At 41.5% G+C, this 15,894-nt stretch overlaps 1 protein-coding gene across 1 annotated transcript in view; it reads right to left on the bottom strand.

Annotated features, from left to right (window-relative positions):
• Positions 1-15,894, bottom strand: part of GABRA5 (gamma-aminobutyric acid type A receptor subunit alpha5) — a 252,432-nt gene that overhangs the window by 215,479 nt on the left and 21,059 nt on the right. Inside the window, exons 6-7 of the mRNA XM_066588715.1 lie at positions 9,396-9,595; positions 6,700-6,849 (exon numbers count right to left, since the gene is read on the bottom strand). Coding sequence (XP_066444812.1) covers positions 6,700-6,849; positions 9,396-9,595 — 350 coding nt within the window. The remainder of the gene's footprint in view (positions 1-6,699; positions 6,850-9,395; positions 9,596-15,894) is intronic.

Genomic DNA, 15,894 nt, shown 5'->3' with positions numbered 1-15,894 from the left:
ATCTTTAGAGACGAGCAGGCAGGTACTCGAATAAGGCACTACTTGCTCGAGTAGTTTGCCTTATCGAGTATGCTCGCTCATCTCTAATTGTGACAAATTTTTCGACTTTTCAAAGATTCACATTTCCTAAATCTGTCTGAAAACTTCACTCCACTTCAACCACACACCCTTTTCTAGACACTTTGGGAAAGTGGAGTGAGAGGCGTACAACAGCAAAAGGCGACAAAACTTTTGAGCAAAACTCTGCTTGAGCAAAGATTGTGGCTTTTTGATGACAAAAAACTACCACATAGCCATGATAAATTTCCCCCATTCTCGGTCTTTAAATTATCCTAAATGTTAGCATTTGTTGGTGAGTTTGTTTTTTACTTGATGAAGTGTAAAAAAAATATGTTGCTGCTTGGAAACTAACATTAAGCAGGTTAGTGGCTGAGGCAAGACTTAATGGTTTATGGATTTATTTTTATTCTAATTATGGCTGGTAAACCTTAATAGACTTTGCAGCTTGGGTCATTAATAACTGGTGCTACTCTGGTCTCGCACTTTATGCACAAGGACACACAATTAAGTTAACAGACCTTTCAGCAGCTGTTTGCTGATGGTTTCAGCAATGGAAGTAGATAATGAAGGTAAGGAAATACAGAAATATAATGATGCTGGCTTTAAAGGTAATATCAATCAAAGGTAGAGCTAAAATTTTAGTTTAGTGAAGTCTGTCAGATGTAGGAAAGATGAGTTATTTGGCAGAACTTATCAAAATTTATTATCAGAGATTTAACATAGGACTATATGTAAATCTTTATACAGAGAGTTAAAATAAAACAGCTCCAAAAAGCTGTACTGTACCTTATGGTATGTTGTAGTATGTACATGAATTATCATTTTACTTAAAAATGATGATTCAAGACATTACCAATTTCCATCACACTTTTACATTCTAACTGCAGATACCCCATGCATTTAGCACTTATTTAGCCATCCCAAACTTATGCTGGACTCGAGAGCTGAATCTGATCCGTGTCTCTAACAGCCGACACCCTTCTGCAATGGCCGCAGTTGGAGATAACTTCGATCGCAGTTGTTATCCCTTTAAACACTAATGTCAATTCTGACAACGCCATTTAAATGTCCTGATCGATTGGGATTTAAATGCTCCAAATGGCCTCCCCAATAATAAGATCATGGGGGTGCCGTCCAGGTGTCATAGCAGCCGGGGGGCTTCTGAAGACCCCCAAGTCTGCCATGATTCCCTTCGCCTATTAGGAACATATCTTTAGTAGGCAGTCTTTTAAAATACTGCAATATTGCATTATACTGTAGCGATCAAACAATAACAAGGTCAAGTCCGCTATGGGGGCTAATTTAAAAGGTAAAAATAAGTAAAATAAAGATCTTTTAATTATTATAAAAATAAAAAAATATTACAATAAAAAAGCCATTTCCAATCTTTGCAACAAAAAAAAAAACCTAAAAATGGTTATTGCCACATCCATGAAAATCTAATTTAATAAAATATGATGTTACTAATCCTGCCTGGTTAGCTCTGTGAAATAAACATGCAAGAAAATTTGAATAAAAAGTGATATGTTCTTTTAATTGGAACCAATAGAAATTACAGGTCGCCCCACAAAAAATGAGCCCTGGCACAGCCCATTGGACAAAAAAAATAAAAAGTTATGAAGGGTCAAAAAAGGTATTTTATTACTTGATAAAATAACTATATAAATTTCGCATAACTGTACTTGTACTGACCCACAGGATAAAGGGGGATTCACACGAGCGTGTTTATGTGCATACAGCTGTGTGCACAAAAACATGCGCCTACCAGAACCATTGGTTCCCTATGGTGTGTTCACATGTCCGTGTTTTACAGGCATGCAAACGCACATACCTGCAAAACATAGAACATGCGTGCACCATAGGTCCGTGGTGCACGTCAATATTTCCTAGCGGGGAGTCCCCTTGTCACTGAACACTGTGACAGCACCTATCACAGTGTTCAGTTACAAGGGGACTCCCCGCGGGGAGTAAAGAATTCCCTGTCACAGCTGTCACAGCAATGGGAGAACATCACAATCCTCTGCCACAGCTGTGACAGCTTTGACAGCTGTGGCGGGGATTCTTTACTCCCTGTAGAGATGAATAAATCCTCTGCCACAGCTGCCACAGCTGTGGCAGGGAATTCTTTACTTCCTGTGGGAAGTCCCCTTGGCACTGATCACTGTGACAGTGCTGTCACAGTGTTCAGTGACAAGGGGACTCTCCATGGGGAATATTTACACGGCAGCGGTGGAGAGGTGAATACATATATATTTTTTATTTTATTTTATTTTATTTTTTTACACAAACAGGAATGATTTTCAGGGAAGGGCTTATATTTAAAGCCCTTCTCCGAAAATCACTGCGAGGGTTGCTGGCAGCCCATTGCTTTCAATAGGGATACCGACAACATTCATGCGTGTTTGTGCACGTACGTGGTTGTGCGGTTTTGTGCACACCTATGTACGGCACATGCACACACTCATGTGAATGCACCCTAAAGGAAATACATCACTTTTACTGCACCACGAACACCATAAAAATAAAAAATTAAAAATGGCACAATTGTGTTTTTTTTTTCCTATTTTGCCCCACTTAGAAATTTTTAAAAGTCTTCCAATACATTAAATGGTACATTTAATTGAAAAACACTACTCATCCTGCAAAAAAAACAAGACCTCATATAGATATGTCACAGGAACAATAAAAAAGTTATGATTTCTTTGAAAATGGGAATACTAGAACTGCAGAATGTGACCTGGGAACAGGTGTGTCTATTCACTTGGTCATGAATAGGGTAAACTACTACTCAAATTGATTTTCATAGCTGGACATACTCTACCTATATGTTTTATTAGTGCATTGGTATTGGCTGTGTGCAGCCAAAACTCATACACTATTTTGGTGTGTATGCGTGAGTAATACAAGCGTGCAAAAAAAAAAAATCGCAGATGTAAGTGGCCCAATACAAATCAATGGGCTATTGGCATTGTGTATTGCATGCAAGAAAATTGCGGGGCGCCACGGGCAATAACAATATGACTGTGTGAGATTAGCTTTACCCACACATATGGTAGAATCACATTTGTTATATTCAATGCTGTATGTCACTTTAGTAAATTGCGTTTTTGGTTGTTAGATTTTGTCTGTGTACACAATTTTCAGGTAGTACTATCATTTATATTTGTGATACTAATAAGTTTAATAATCTACGTTAGTTCTTTCTTGCCATGACTAGACACAGATATTTCCTTCCTTACCTTTTCTCTCAATTGGATATATGTGTCATGAGATAATAACCAACTTTTCCAAACAAGTAGGATTTTGCGATACTCTGTCATGAGATCTCTACCTTATATGTGTCTATTGTGGCCACCCATTCTTTGTGTTGTGAATTGTAGTGTCCAATGCTTTTACTAGCATGTTGCAATATTGTATTGAAATGATTTCATGAGAAATTGCAGTTCCTAACCAAATTAGATGCAAGGTAAGGGTGGACTCAACTGTAGGTGCCAGGTCCACTGTTCTCCACAAATATAAGAAGTATTCATCAATATCCGATAGCTTTTCAAAGAAATGTTTCAGGATATTCTAATGATAATATTATTAAATGTTGTTCTACTTTTGCAGAGAACATTATTAATAGAAGAGCACTGTGACTGTAGTAATAAAATATCTTACTACTAGGTCACAGGTGTGCAGAAGTTAACAAGCTTATTACTCATACATTATGTAGATCTCTATGTCTTAACATTTTGAAACCAAATTAAATTCAGACTTCTTCCATAATACTCCATGATCATCGCATACAGCATTTGCAATAACGAGGTTTTGCTTGTAGGCTGCATGGAATTATCAGAGAACATGCTGCTATAAATGTATCAGTGATATGCTTTCTGCAGTCTTTTCCCATGACATGTTAAAGTTACAAATCTGCAGCCACATTATAATCTATATATATAAAATAGGATGTATGTATGTATGTATGTATGTGCCATCATAACTTATGAATACCTGGAAAATTTTCAACCAAACTTGGTACATATATAACTCATCCCATGTGGACAGATTTGGGGGGATAAGACAACCTCACTACTCCTGGAGGGGAGGGGGAGGGAATGCCAGAATTGCACTTGAGCAGATGGTTTTTATTTAACAGTCATATCTAACACAGATGACCTCCTCCTCATCATAGACTAATCTATTAGGGCTCAGTCACACAGGCGCATCGGCACCCGTGTAACTGCATGTAGCAGACGGCCGTACCTGAAGACGGACGTCTCTCTGCAGCGCCGGAGGAAAGTACATGTGACCGGCTTCATTGCTGCAGAGAGACTTCTGTCTTCAGGTACAGACGTCTTCTAACTGTCAGTCACATGGGCGCATCAGCACCGCTGTACGGGTGCCGATGCGCCCGTGTGACTGAGCCCTTGCACAGACCACCTCCTCCTCAAATACTAATATATTACACATACCTCCTGCTCCTCAGATAATATCTTACACAGACAACCTCCCTCTCTGCTCCAACTACCACACAGCTTCCCACCAGCACTGAGCCACTATGTACCACACAGATATGAGCCCAGCACCCACTCTTATGAAAGTTGTCCAAAAAGAAATCTGCGTTGCCCATAGCAACCAATCACAGCGCGGCTTTCATTTTACGGCAGCAGTATAACAAGTGAAAGATGAGCTGTGATTGGTTGCTATGGGCAACAAAAGTTACAGAGGAAGTCGATAAGTTTTGAATTTTTAATTACACCAGTATTACACAGACCTCCTGCTCCTCAGATAATAATATCTTACACAGACAATTGCCTCCTCCTCAAATACTAATATTACACAGGTGTCCTCCTCCTCATATACCAATAGATTACGCAGACGACCTTCTCCTTATGCAGTAAGATATTACACAGACGACTTCCTCCTCATGCAGAAAGATATTACACAGATGACCTCCTTCTCATATACCAATATATTACACAGATGACCTCCTGTTCATGCAGTAAGATATTACACAGACGACCTCCTCCTCAAATACCAATATATTACACAGACAACCTCCTCCTCATGGAGTAAGATATTACACAGACGACCCCCTCCTTATCCAGTAAGATATTACACAGACGACCCCCTCCTCATGCAGTAAGATATTACACAGACGACCCCCTCCTCATGCAGTAAGATATTACACAGACAACTTCCTTCTCCTCATATACCAATATATTACACAGATGACCTCCTCCTCATGCAGTAAGATATTACACAGACGACCTCCTCCTCATATACTAAAATATTACACAGATGATCTCTTCCTCCTCATATACCAATATATTATATCAGTACACACATATATACATGCACACACATATTTAAATTATTTTCGTGTCTAAAAATAAAATACACGGGCAACGCCGGGTAATCAGCTAGTATGTAATAAACAAGGATGGTAAAACCAGTAATATTGTGGCAGAAAAGTCCCAGAGAAATCCAATGATTGCCTCGGATAAGCTTGTCTGTAAGTTTTATCTTCCTGTTGCTGAATGCTTTAATCATTTATGTTTCATACTGTAAATGTGGATGTGGATGCTTGTAGTATGAATGATAATTGAGCAGCAAAAAATAATGTTATTGGAGAATTCTTTGCTTCATCTGACTAAGCAAGTAATGATTTGTCTCACATTTCAACAAACAAAATTATGTATAATGTCTTGGGTAATAATGTGAGCAAAGGAAGTGATGGACTCTCTTGAATCACATGGTTGGTTGGTTAAGGAAAATGACATTTAACTTCTAGAATAATAAATATTCTATGGACACTCGATCTGCTTTAGTTCTGTATTATAAGGTGATACAAAATCACTAAGACTAAAATTATGATTTCATTGTAATTATCAAATATAAATCTTAGCTTTATATTGAGTCTGTGCCAGTAGTCCACCATGATGTAATCATCTAATGGACTACAATGGACATGCTTGCAACATATTCATACTGCTGACTTTTAGTTAACATACCAGTAATTATTAGGAAAAATATAGTACCAGTATTTCTGGTGGCACAATGCGCCACACACCTGTGCTGCATGCATGTCACACACACAGCACTGCTACATACATTGTTCATCCCATACAACAAGGCAGCACAGCACTGGAGATGAAGGACCTGTGATGATGCCACATCATGCTCCAGCCCTGAGCACATGATGTTGATGCTCACCCTGAGTGCATGGCTTACATGCTTCACCCCTGATCACAGGACAGTGACATCATCATAGGTCCTGCATCCTTGTGCAGGTTACGGGTGGACTACAAACCCCCTGCGGCCTCAGTTGCTATGAATTACTAACAAATACCTAGCCAGACAGCAGCCATGTGTGTACAGGACCTGTCATTATGTCACCAGCATGTGATCAGGGGCAGAGCAAGTAACTCCCTCAATGGGGATGAAGGACCTTTGATGATGTCACCATCATGTGCTCAGGGGCGGAGCACGTACGTCACTCACGGATTGACAGATCGTCATTAGTAGTTTGATGCTGTGTTTCCAATTTTAAATAGTTGAACACATACTTTCATGACCATCATTAAGTTAAAGAACAGTTTACATTGCATTGAATTGCAAAGGCCAAGAAAACAGCTAGTTAAAAATTACACTTACCTGTTCATAATGTGCAAACTGAAAATAAAATAGGGCACGAGTATGTTTTTGATGAATGTGAAAGATGACTTGACTGCACAGTCCATCTCCAGTACAAAGGTGAACAGATTGCTTTTTATGCAGATGCTAATGTTGTTGTCCACACCCACTCTAAATTTGGAAAAAGATTTTAGAACATAAATTGATGCCATTTTTTAAAAATCTAAAAACATTATAAACAATATATCCATCACCATAATCATTTATTATTATTATTACATGCCTATATTTCTTCTGATACAGTATATATTTTTATAATACATGCTGTTTATCAATAATTACTACTAATTGTGCCAGTCAACCAACTTTACTTTAACAGACAATTAGTCCTTATTGTACATAGAATGTTGCTAGTTCTCATATGTTCATTAGGATTATAAATGACCTGTGAACACAACATGGCCTACTGCCATGAACATACATCAGTATTTAGTGCCAGTGATGGTTGCTGTCACTTGAACCTTGCTTCACTACTCCTACAGTGACAGGAACTATCTATTGTTCCGGCGCTCAATCTTAAACCTCTACCGTCACACATACCCTCTGCTGCAGGTGGTACAAGTGACAGGAGCTGTCCATTAGTAGAGTGCTGAAACATGAACCAACACTGTGACACATACACCCAGCTGCAGACTGTATAAGTGACAGGAACTACCCATTGTTATTGTCCCGAACTGTAGACCACTGTGACACAATCAAAATGCAGGTTGCACAAGAGAAAGGAGCTGTCCACTAGTAAAGTCCTAAAACCTAAAGCATCACTGCAATACACACACATCTGCAAGTTGTATAATTGACAGAAGGTGGTAACTGATTGTACTCCTGAACCCTAAACCACCAATGTGACATATACACCCAGCTACAAGTTGTGCGAGTGACAGGAGGTGTCCAGTGATGTAGTACTACACCCTAAGCAATCAGTATTACTAATACACCCAGCTGCAAGTTCTACAAGTGTCAGAAAGTGTCCACTGATGTAATGCTGAGTCCCAAACAATCACTACTACTTATACACCAAGCTGCAGTTGTACAAGTGACAGGAGGTGTCTACTGATGTAGTAGAGAGCCCTAAACTACCACTGTGGCATAGACACTCAGCTTCAGGTTGTACTAGTGGCAGGAGATGCCCTCTGATGTAGTGCCGAGCCCTAAACCACCACTGTGACATATAAATCCAGTTGCAGGTTGTACAAGTGACAGGAGGTGTCTACTGATGTAGTCCTGAGCTCTAAGCCACCACTGTGACATATACACCCCGCTGCAGGTTGTACAAGTGACAGGAGGTGTCTACTGATGTAGCTCAGAGTCCTAAGCCACCACTGTTACATATACACCCAGCTGCAGGTTGTACAAGTGACAGGAGGTGTCTACTGATGTAGTCCTGAGCCCTAAACCACCACTGTGACACATACACCCTGCTGCAGGTTGTACAGGTGACAGGAGGTGTCTACTGATGTAGCTCAGAGCCCTAAGCCACCACTGTCACATATACACCCAGATGCAGGTTGTACAAGTGACAGGAGGTGTCTACTGATGTAGTCCTGAGCCCTAAGCCACCACTGTGACATACATACCCAGCTGTAGGTTGTACAAGTGGCAGGAGGCGTCTACTGATGTAGCTCAGAGCCCTAAGCCACCACTGTGACACATACACCCCGCTGCAGGTTGTACAAGTGACAAGAGGTGTCTACTGATGTAGTCCTGAGCCCTAAGCCACCACTGTGACATATACACCCAGCTGCAGGTTGTAGCAGATTACTTGGCAGGTGCTGAAGCTTGTTCTATCACTTCGACCTGAACCTCCATCAGCTTATATCAGCAGTGACTGGCGCTGTCCACTTGCCTGGTGCCGAGCATTACTCCCTTATTGTGACCCGTACCAGCAGCAGCATGTAGCAGCGCTATTATTATTACGTTAGAGCTGTCGCTATTAAATCTACTTAGCTCTACAATATAAACTGCACCAACGCCGGTATCGCAGCTCACAAAGCTGGTTTATCACCCGTCCCCACAGATGATCCTCCAGCGTCTTTCTACACAAAGCCCTTGTGCTTCCAATGAACGGAGCTGCAGCTCCACAAAGGTCAGCTGCAGAGCAACACATCCCCACATGTAATCCTGCACACCATGTCCCGATGCTTCTCCACGTCCGCAGATGTGCGCCCGACAGCTGGACATTAGACGCATGCAATGTTGCGTTTGCCTTGTCTGCAAATCAGTCGGGCAATTCTTGCAGTCTGGTATCCATTATCTAGCATGTGTATGTGCACTGGTGCAGGAAGACCTCATGCTGCTTGTTCTTCCTGGTCCCTCAGCAGGTGATCAGTACTTATTGCAGACATTACAATGTAGATGATCTCTATACTCTTCCTGACAGCAATCATGCATGGCAACCACATCTTACTAGAAGAAAGCAAAGGACTTACCTTGTGAGCTGTGATTAGTGCTGTATTGGGGCCTGAGGTGGTGTCAGATGTCCTTCATCTCCTATCACCTCATGATCTGTTCACACCCTGGCTGTGGTCCCTCAGTAGACGCGGTGCTGCTGCTGCTGGTGGCCCCTCTAGTCCTGATATTGCTCAGCTCCTCCCTCAGGGATGAACAGCTCCTGTATTAATGAACTACTGTTCTCCCTATGATCTATATATCTTCTCTACTTCTTGTCCTCCCTGAGTCCATGGACTGTGCACTCACAGTAACTGCTGGGATCTCTGTAGAGGACTGGATCACAGAGTCTACTCAGCCTCATAATGAGATCCCCTGAGAGATCCACAAGTTCAGAGAAGGAAGTGTCCAACACATTCCGATATACAGGATTCAGCAGGTCACCAGCATGGAGCACAACTCCGGGGGTCTTCTGCCAAGTAAATAGCATGCATTTCCCCATTCATATCTGCTATAACAGAATGCTCATTGATCATCCTGTACTCCCCGCATCTGAATGGTTTGGAAGGGGAGGGAGGCAATGATGCCATTGTGTGACATTGGATAAAGACAGACTTTCCATTGTGTTAAACATCAGTCTAGAATATCATCCATGTGCCTGTCATTACATCATACGTGTCATTTGATACAGATGCCAAATCTGGATGATGCTTCTCATTTCCTTATCCGACTCACTGGTTCTCCCTGTGCAAGGCTCTCCTAGATTTATAGCTTCGCCCTTGGCTGCAGGAGTGAAACAAGCTGCTTTATTGGACACATATAGATCGTTTAATAGTACTATGAAGAAACTGCAGTGTGTGCTTTGTATGAAGCCAGGTGCAGAATATTTCAGCTTTTCTAGATCACAGCAAGAGAACTACCGGTATTACACTGCTGAGTATATGACCTGCAAAGTGTGTGCGATCTCTGTATAAGGTCCCTTCTGCCATATACAAATCACAGCAATTATTGGAATTAGTATTTGAAAACAATGAATATACAGATCATGTATGTGTATTCAGCTATTCCCATTAATAATGCATAATATAAATAGATATTAGATAGGTAATTAGATATGTAGACAGATAATCGATAGGCAGTTCTTTATTGATCATTTTATTTATAAGTATTTTATAACAGCAAGAACTTAACAAGCTTGAAAAAGATTCAGTTTATGATTTTGTGTCAGCATTTTCTAACACGGTGTGCAATCTGATTTTCTGCCAATAGAGGTCACTATGTTTCCATAAGGAAACTGGTTAGTTGTAGAATAATTGCGTGTGATATTTCTTTGTCTCATCTGTGGGTGGAGCAATTACACTATGAAATGTTCAGTGTATTAGAATTATTCCATATCCAACCTCTAAACAAAGGTGATCTGGGATACCATGCATTGCTTTTCTTTTAGCTGACCTGTGAAGATGGAAATATACTGTTGGCACAAATTCTTCATGTGTTGGAAACATATTTAACTCAGCATGCCATTAACAATCTTGTATGTAACAATGAGCTTGTAAAAACTGTTAAAGTGCGGTGTTCTGCATCCTGTAGAAAACAGGGATAAATTATAGGGTTGCTTTTAGGGGTGGCTGAAAAATGCATCTACAGTAGGTGAATAATGTACATGTGTGAACTTGTAAAACCAAGGCGGCACTGTACTTGCAAAATTGGATTAACAATCTGAAAGTTCAAAATATAGTATATAGTTTTTATGTCACATCATTTAATCTAATCACTGACATATTGCACATTTTTTAGCAGCTGGGGAAAGCAGTAAAAGGAAGTCGGTGACTTAAATTTTGGAATGGTAACTGAATATACTTTTAAATGTGTTACAGCATAAAGAATGCAGCTTCACCTTTATCTTTTCCAAATGTGTCTCTCATGTTAAGATATTACCCAAAAATCTTTTCACACACCATATGCTAATTAGCCAAGGGCAGTCCATCTCAGCCAGCAGTCCAGGCTTTCTCCCTACCTACTATACTAAAAAAACACCCCTTTTTTCTGAGTGATGCCTCCCACCCTGTAATGTGCTTGTGTCACACTGAGCAATCGGGTGCACTTAAATTTTGGAATGGTAACTGAATATACTTTTAAATGTGTGACAGCATAAAGAATGCAGCTTCACCTTTATCTTTTCCAAATGTGTCTCTCATGTTAAGATATCACCCAAAAATCTTTTCACACACCATATGCTAATTAGCCAAGGGCAGTCCATCTCAGCCAGCAGTCCAGGCTTTCTCCCTACCTACTATACTAAAAAAACACCCCTTTTTTCTGAGTGATGCCTCCCACCCTGTAATGTGCTTGTGTCACACTGAGCAATCGGATGCACGCGCAATGAGTTATTGTTGATGTGCTGCAGAGATGACACCACATTACGTTGGTCCAGCCCAAGAACAAGTCATTGTGCATGCGCCTGATCACTCAAGGACCCTAGAGGGCTAGAGGCATAATTTTCAAAGAAAAGTGGTAGTTTTTAGTACAGTAGGCAGGAATATAGCCCTGACCGCTGGCCAAGGGGACCGCCCATCAGTCGCTCCTCGGCTAATTAGCATATAGTGCACAAGAAGCTTTTTGGCAAACATCTGGCATGTGAGACATATTTGGAAAAGATAAAAGTATCACTGCATGCTTTATACATATTTAAAAGTATATTCAGTTACCATTCGAAAATTTAGGTGACAGACTTCTTTTAAAGCAACCCTCTGGCCTAGACAAACAAAGATGTTCACATCACTTCTTTGACTACTGGGTTTATAATGTGCATTAGTATGCATTGGTAGTCTAAGAGACTGCATGCTGCTCTAACTGGCCTGCACTGCTCATGCACAGTGTGCATCAGGTAGTCAGGGAAGCTGCTGCAGCCATCTTTGTTTCTCCTGGCCCAGAGAGTCTATTTAATGGGATTAGGAGCATAAGGTCTAATAGCACCCATGGCACAACCTGCTGTAGTATATCCAGTGTTTTGAAAAACTGTAATTTAATTTATTATTGTAACAACATTGGCTGGATACTAAACAGCAGAACTTGACTCGATCTATAGAAGTTGCTTTTCCTGGGTACCAACAGTATCTCCCAGTACTCAGATAACCCCAAGACTTACAGTAGAGCTGAATAGTGTAAAAAACTTGATCATTGTAATAATAGTAGATATGAAGTATGAATCAACAAAATGAAAGCAAAAATACGAAGTTGGGGCTCATCATTAGATAACAGGGGCAGAAGGTGATGGTTCCCCGATGATGAAAATAATAATAAAACTGACAGTGTAGAATGGAGCAGATGATTTGGAGTATAAATAACAACCAGAGAAATGTTGACTGTAACACTAGCTTCCCCTGTGTCTATCCCGAATATTTCCCTGACCCTAACACAAGGCACCACTGTCTCTAAGAAGCTCTTAGTTATCTCTACTAGTGATCCTGTCTGAAATACTATCCCTGAGAACAAGAGGGTACTAAAACACAGATAAAAAGAGAAACAAGCAAACTGAATAATAAATTAGTTAGGTCTCAGTCACATGGGCGCATCGGCACCCGTACACCGGCGCCGATGCGCCTGTGTGACTGACAGTTAGAAGATGGCCGTACCTGAAGACGGCCGTCTCTCTCCAGCGCTGATCATAGAACACATGACCGGCAATGGAGCCAGTCACATGTTCTTCCTCCCGGCGCTGCAGAGAGACGGCCGTCTTCAGGTACGGCCGTCTTCTGTCAGTCACACGGGCGCATCGACACCGGTGTACGGGTGCTGATGCGCCCGTGTGACTGAGCCCTTAGGCAGATACAAACAAGGAAAGAGCATACAAAAAGCACAGGGTGGTAACTAAGACTGGACTAGGCAACCATAAGAACAGGAGCACACTGACAAGAACAACCTGGACTAGAACAACGTATCGAATTAAACAAGGATTACTGGAATAAACGTAGATTGTTAAGGTACATATAGACACAAAGATAATCATTAAAAATATGGCTTTTGAGTGATCATTTTGCATAAACTACTACTTGGTACTAATGTCTATTAGTACCAATTAGTAGCCTGTGAGCCGCCCTGAGTTGTATTCAGAGAACAGACCACCCGCTGTTTTCTGAATAAATTCCCTTTGTTCTGCCATGGGGCTGACAGCTGAGACAATGTAATCAGCGCTCCACGGGCAGAACACAGCGTGCGGTCCGTCTTATCAACTGTTCTGCTGAACGATGGGTTTCATGCCAAACTGAAGTCCATCATTCGGCAGAAGAGTGAAAGATGGGCCCATTTACAGGCAACGATTATTGCTCAAAAGATGGCGAATTGTGAGTGTTAATCGTTGTGTCTAAATGGGCCTTTACTGCTATCACCAGCAACCACACTGCAATAGCTAGGGATATTTAAAAGAAAACTATACAATGTGGAACTCCTCTGTAAGAGGGTTACCCAAGCAATGAGGCCTCCATTTGTGAAGCTTCCCATTCGTTCCGGATTTTGTGCCAGCCAGAATAGTGTAGCCGACTGCACTATTCTGTTTGGCATAGATATCTCAAATGAACTGCAAGCTGCCCAAGCAGAAACCTTATTGATCTCCATTTAGGCAGTCTATGCTTCCATCTGAATCCCCACCAAATATAGACAGAATCCCGGGATGCAGTAAAATACAAGATATGAATACCCTTTATAGTTTTTTTCGTTGCAACCAGTTGCAGCGGGCAGTTACTTTTTTCTTAAGAGATTGGATAGCATTGTTCTTTAAATAAATGCAGTAATCTTTCCAAAAGCGTTCTTACTATTTTTCAACGTCCCTTTGTCTTATTTTGATCACTGTGATAAATATCCAATAATAGACAAGTATATAATGCATTTTCACAGCATTGTAAATGCCTTGAGAGACTGTTACAAGAAGGAATTTACGAGATGTACAGTATGTTGCTTGGAAGGAATGCTGCCTCTATTCTCCCATACAATACGCATTGATTTGACAATTTTCTGAACATGCATAACATACTTATAGCGCATTGAAGGACACTCTAACAAAATAGATCTATAGAATTAGAAGCTTTTACCTCCCTGATTTGCAGTTACCAGCTCTTCTACGTCCATTATGGCATTGTGAAAACTATGTAGTCCTCTTATGAGGAGGGTATAGTGAATGCTTTTTGGATAGCTCTTTAAAAGATGGCAGTCATCTGGTTAAATGGTATTAAAATGTCATCATTTTGCATGCTTATTCTTTTAGATAGCTTGCTCGTTAAAAGAAATGGCTTAACGGTGTGCCATAAATATATCTAATATGTCTCTGATAGGTGTTCAACTTTTTGGAATTCCAAAGACAGTATATTACAAACAGTTACAATCTTGTGCCTGCCCTCGTCTATTGAAATCTGCTGTTATTTTCTACATTCTGGTGGTATCAGTGGCAAACACAATGCTAATGTGGCATATACTGCAGGGGGCACACCTGGGTAGACATACCTTGTTATGGGGGTATCTGTGGTAGGCAAATTCTTTTGGTAGCATTTATGGCAGGCACATTAGTATGTGAGAATTTGTGGGAGACATACTGTTATGGGGCCGTCTGTGAATTGTTCACTTTTCTGTGGACATCTCTGACTGCAACACCAGGTAGGGGGCATGGATGACAAAGATACTGTTATATGAAATCTGTGAAAGTTACATAGTTAGGCCTTAGTCAGACGGGCGTTTTTTCGCGCGATTTGCGGATCGCATGACGGATGCGCATCCGCAAATCGCGTGACCGGTGCGCGCAAGTCGCCCGAAAATCTGCTCCTAGCCGCGTTTCATTAGAAACGGGCCGGAGCTGTCCAGCGCATTGCATTCAATGGAGACGGCAATAGAGCCGGCTCCATTTAAAGCAATGCGCTGCGGGCGAGCCCGGGATGAATTGTCGGTAAGGGCTTAAATATATAAGCCCTTCCCAGCAATTCATCCTAAAATGTGTTAAAAAAAAAAAAAATTGTATACTCACCTTCTCCCGGCAGCCGGAGCTCCGCGCGGCCGTCCTGCAGTGGGTGTGAAGGGGGTGTGAGTCAGACCTGCCCCCTGATTGGCTCAGCGCTGAGCCAATCAGAGGCATGTCTCACTCACACCCATTCATGAATTCATGAATGGATGTGAGTCAGACCTGCCCCTGATTGGCTCAGCGCTGAGAGGCAGCAGTCACTCACCCATTCATGAATTCATGAATGGGTGTGTGAGTGAAACCTGCCTCTGATTGGTCAGGGCTGTGACCAATCAGAGGCAGATCATTCAGCAGGCGGGGATTTTAAAGCCCCGCTGGCTGATTAGTGCCGAGAAGCAGTTCAGGAGAACTGACAGCGGCCGCGGCTGGACTCGGAAAGGTGAGTATACAATTTTTTTTTTATTTTAACACATTTTAGGATGAATTGCAGGGAAGGGCTTATATATTTAACCCCTTCCCGACAATTCACCCCGCGCACGCCGGCAGCCCATTGCTTTCAATGGAGCGGCTGTATTGCCGGCTCCATTAAATTCAATGGGCAAACATCGTTCTTCTCTGCCACAGCTGCCGCCGGCCCCATTGAGCGCATATAGAGAAGAGAACAGGAATCGCAGATCGCAGATAGGTGTGATCTGCGATTTTTTGTTCTATAATTTATCGGACGAGCGCATAAAAAGCGCTCATGTGTCCGATACCATTGCAAAGCAATGGTTTTATAAAATCGCCGGACGCATGCGCATGCGCAAATCGCGGCTAAAAACGCCCAT

The sequence above is a fragment of the Eleutherodactylus coqui genome, chromosome 1 (assembly GCF_035609145.1).
Source record: "Eleutherodactylus coqui strain aEleCoq1 chromosome 1, aEleCoq1.hap1, whole genome shotgun sequence".
Taxonomy (NCBI): domain Eukaryota; kingdom Metazoa; phylum Chordata; class Amphibia; order Anura; family Eleutherodactylidae; genus Eleutherodactylus; species Eleutherodactylus coqui.
This window is presented reverse-complemented; position numbering and strand designations above follow the sequence as displayed.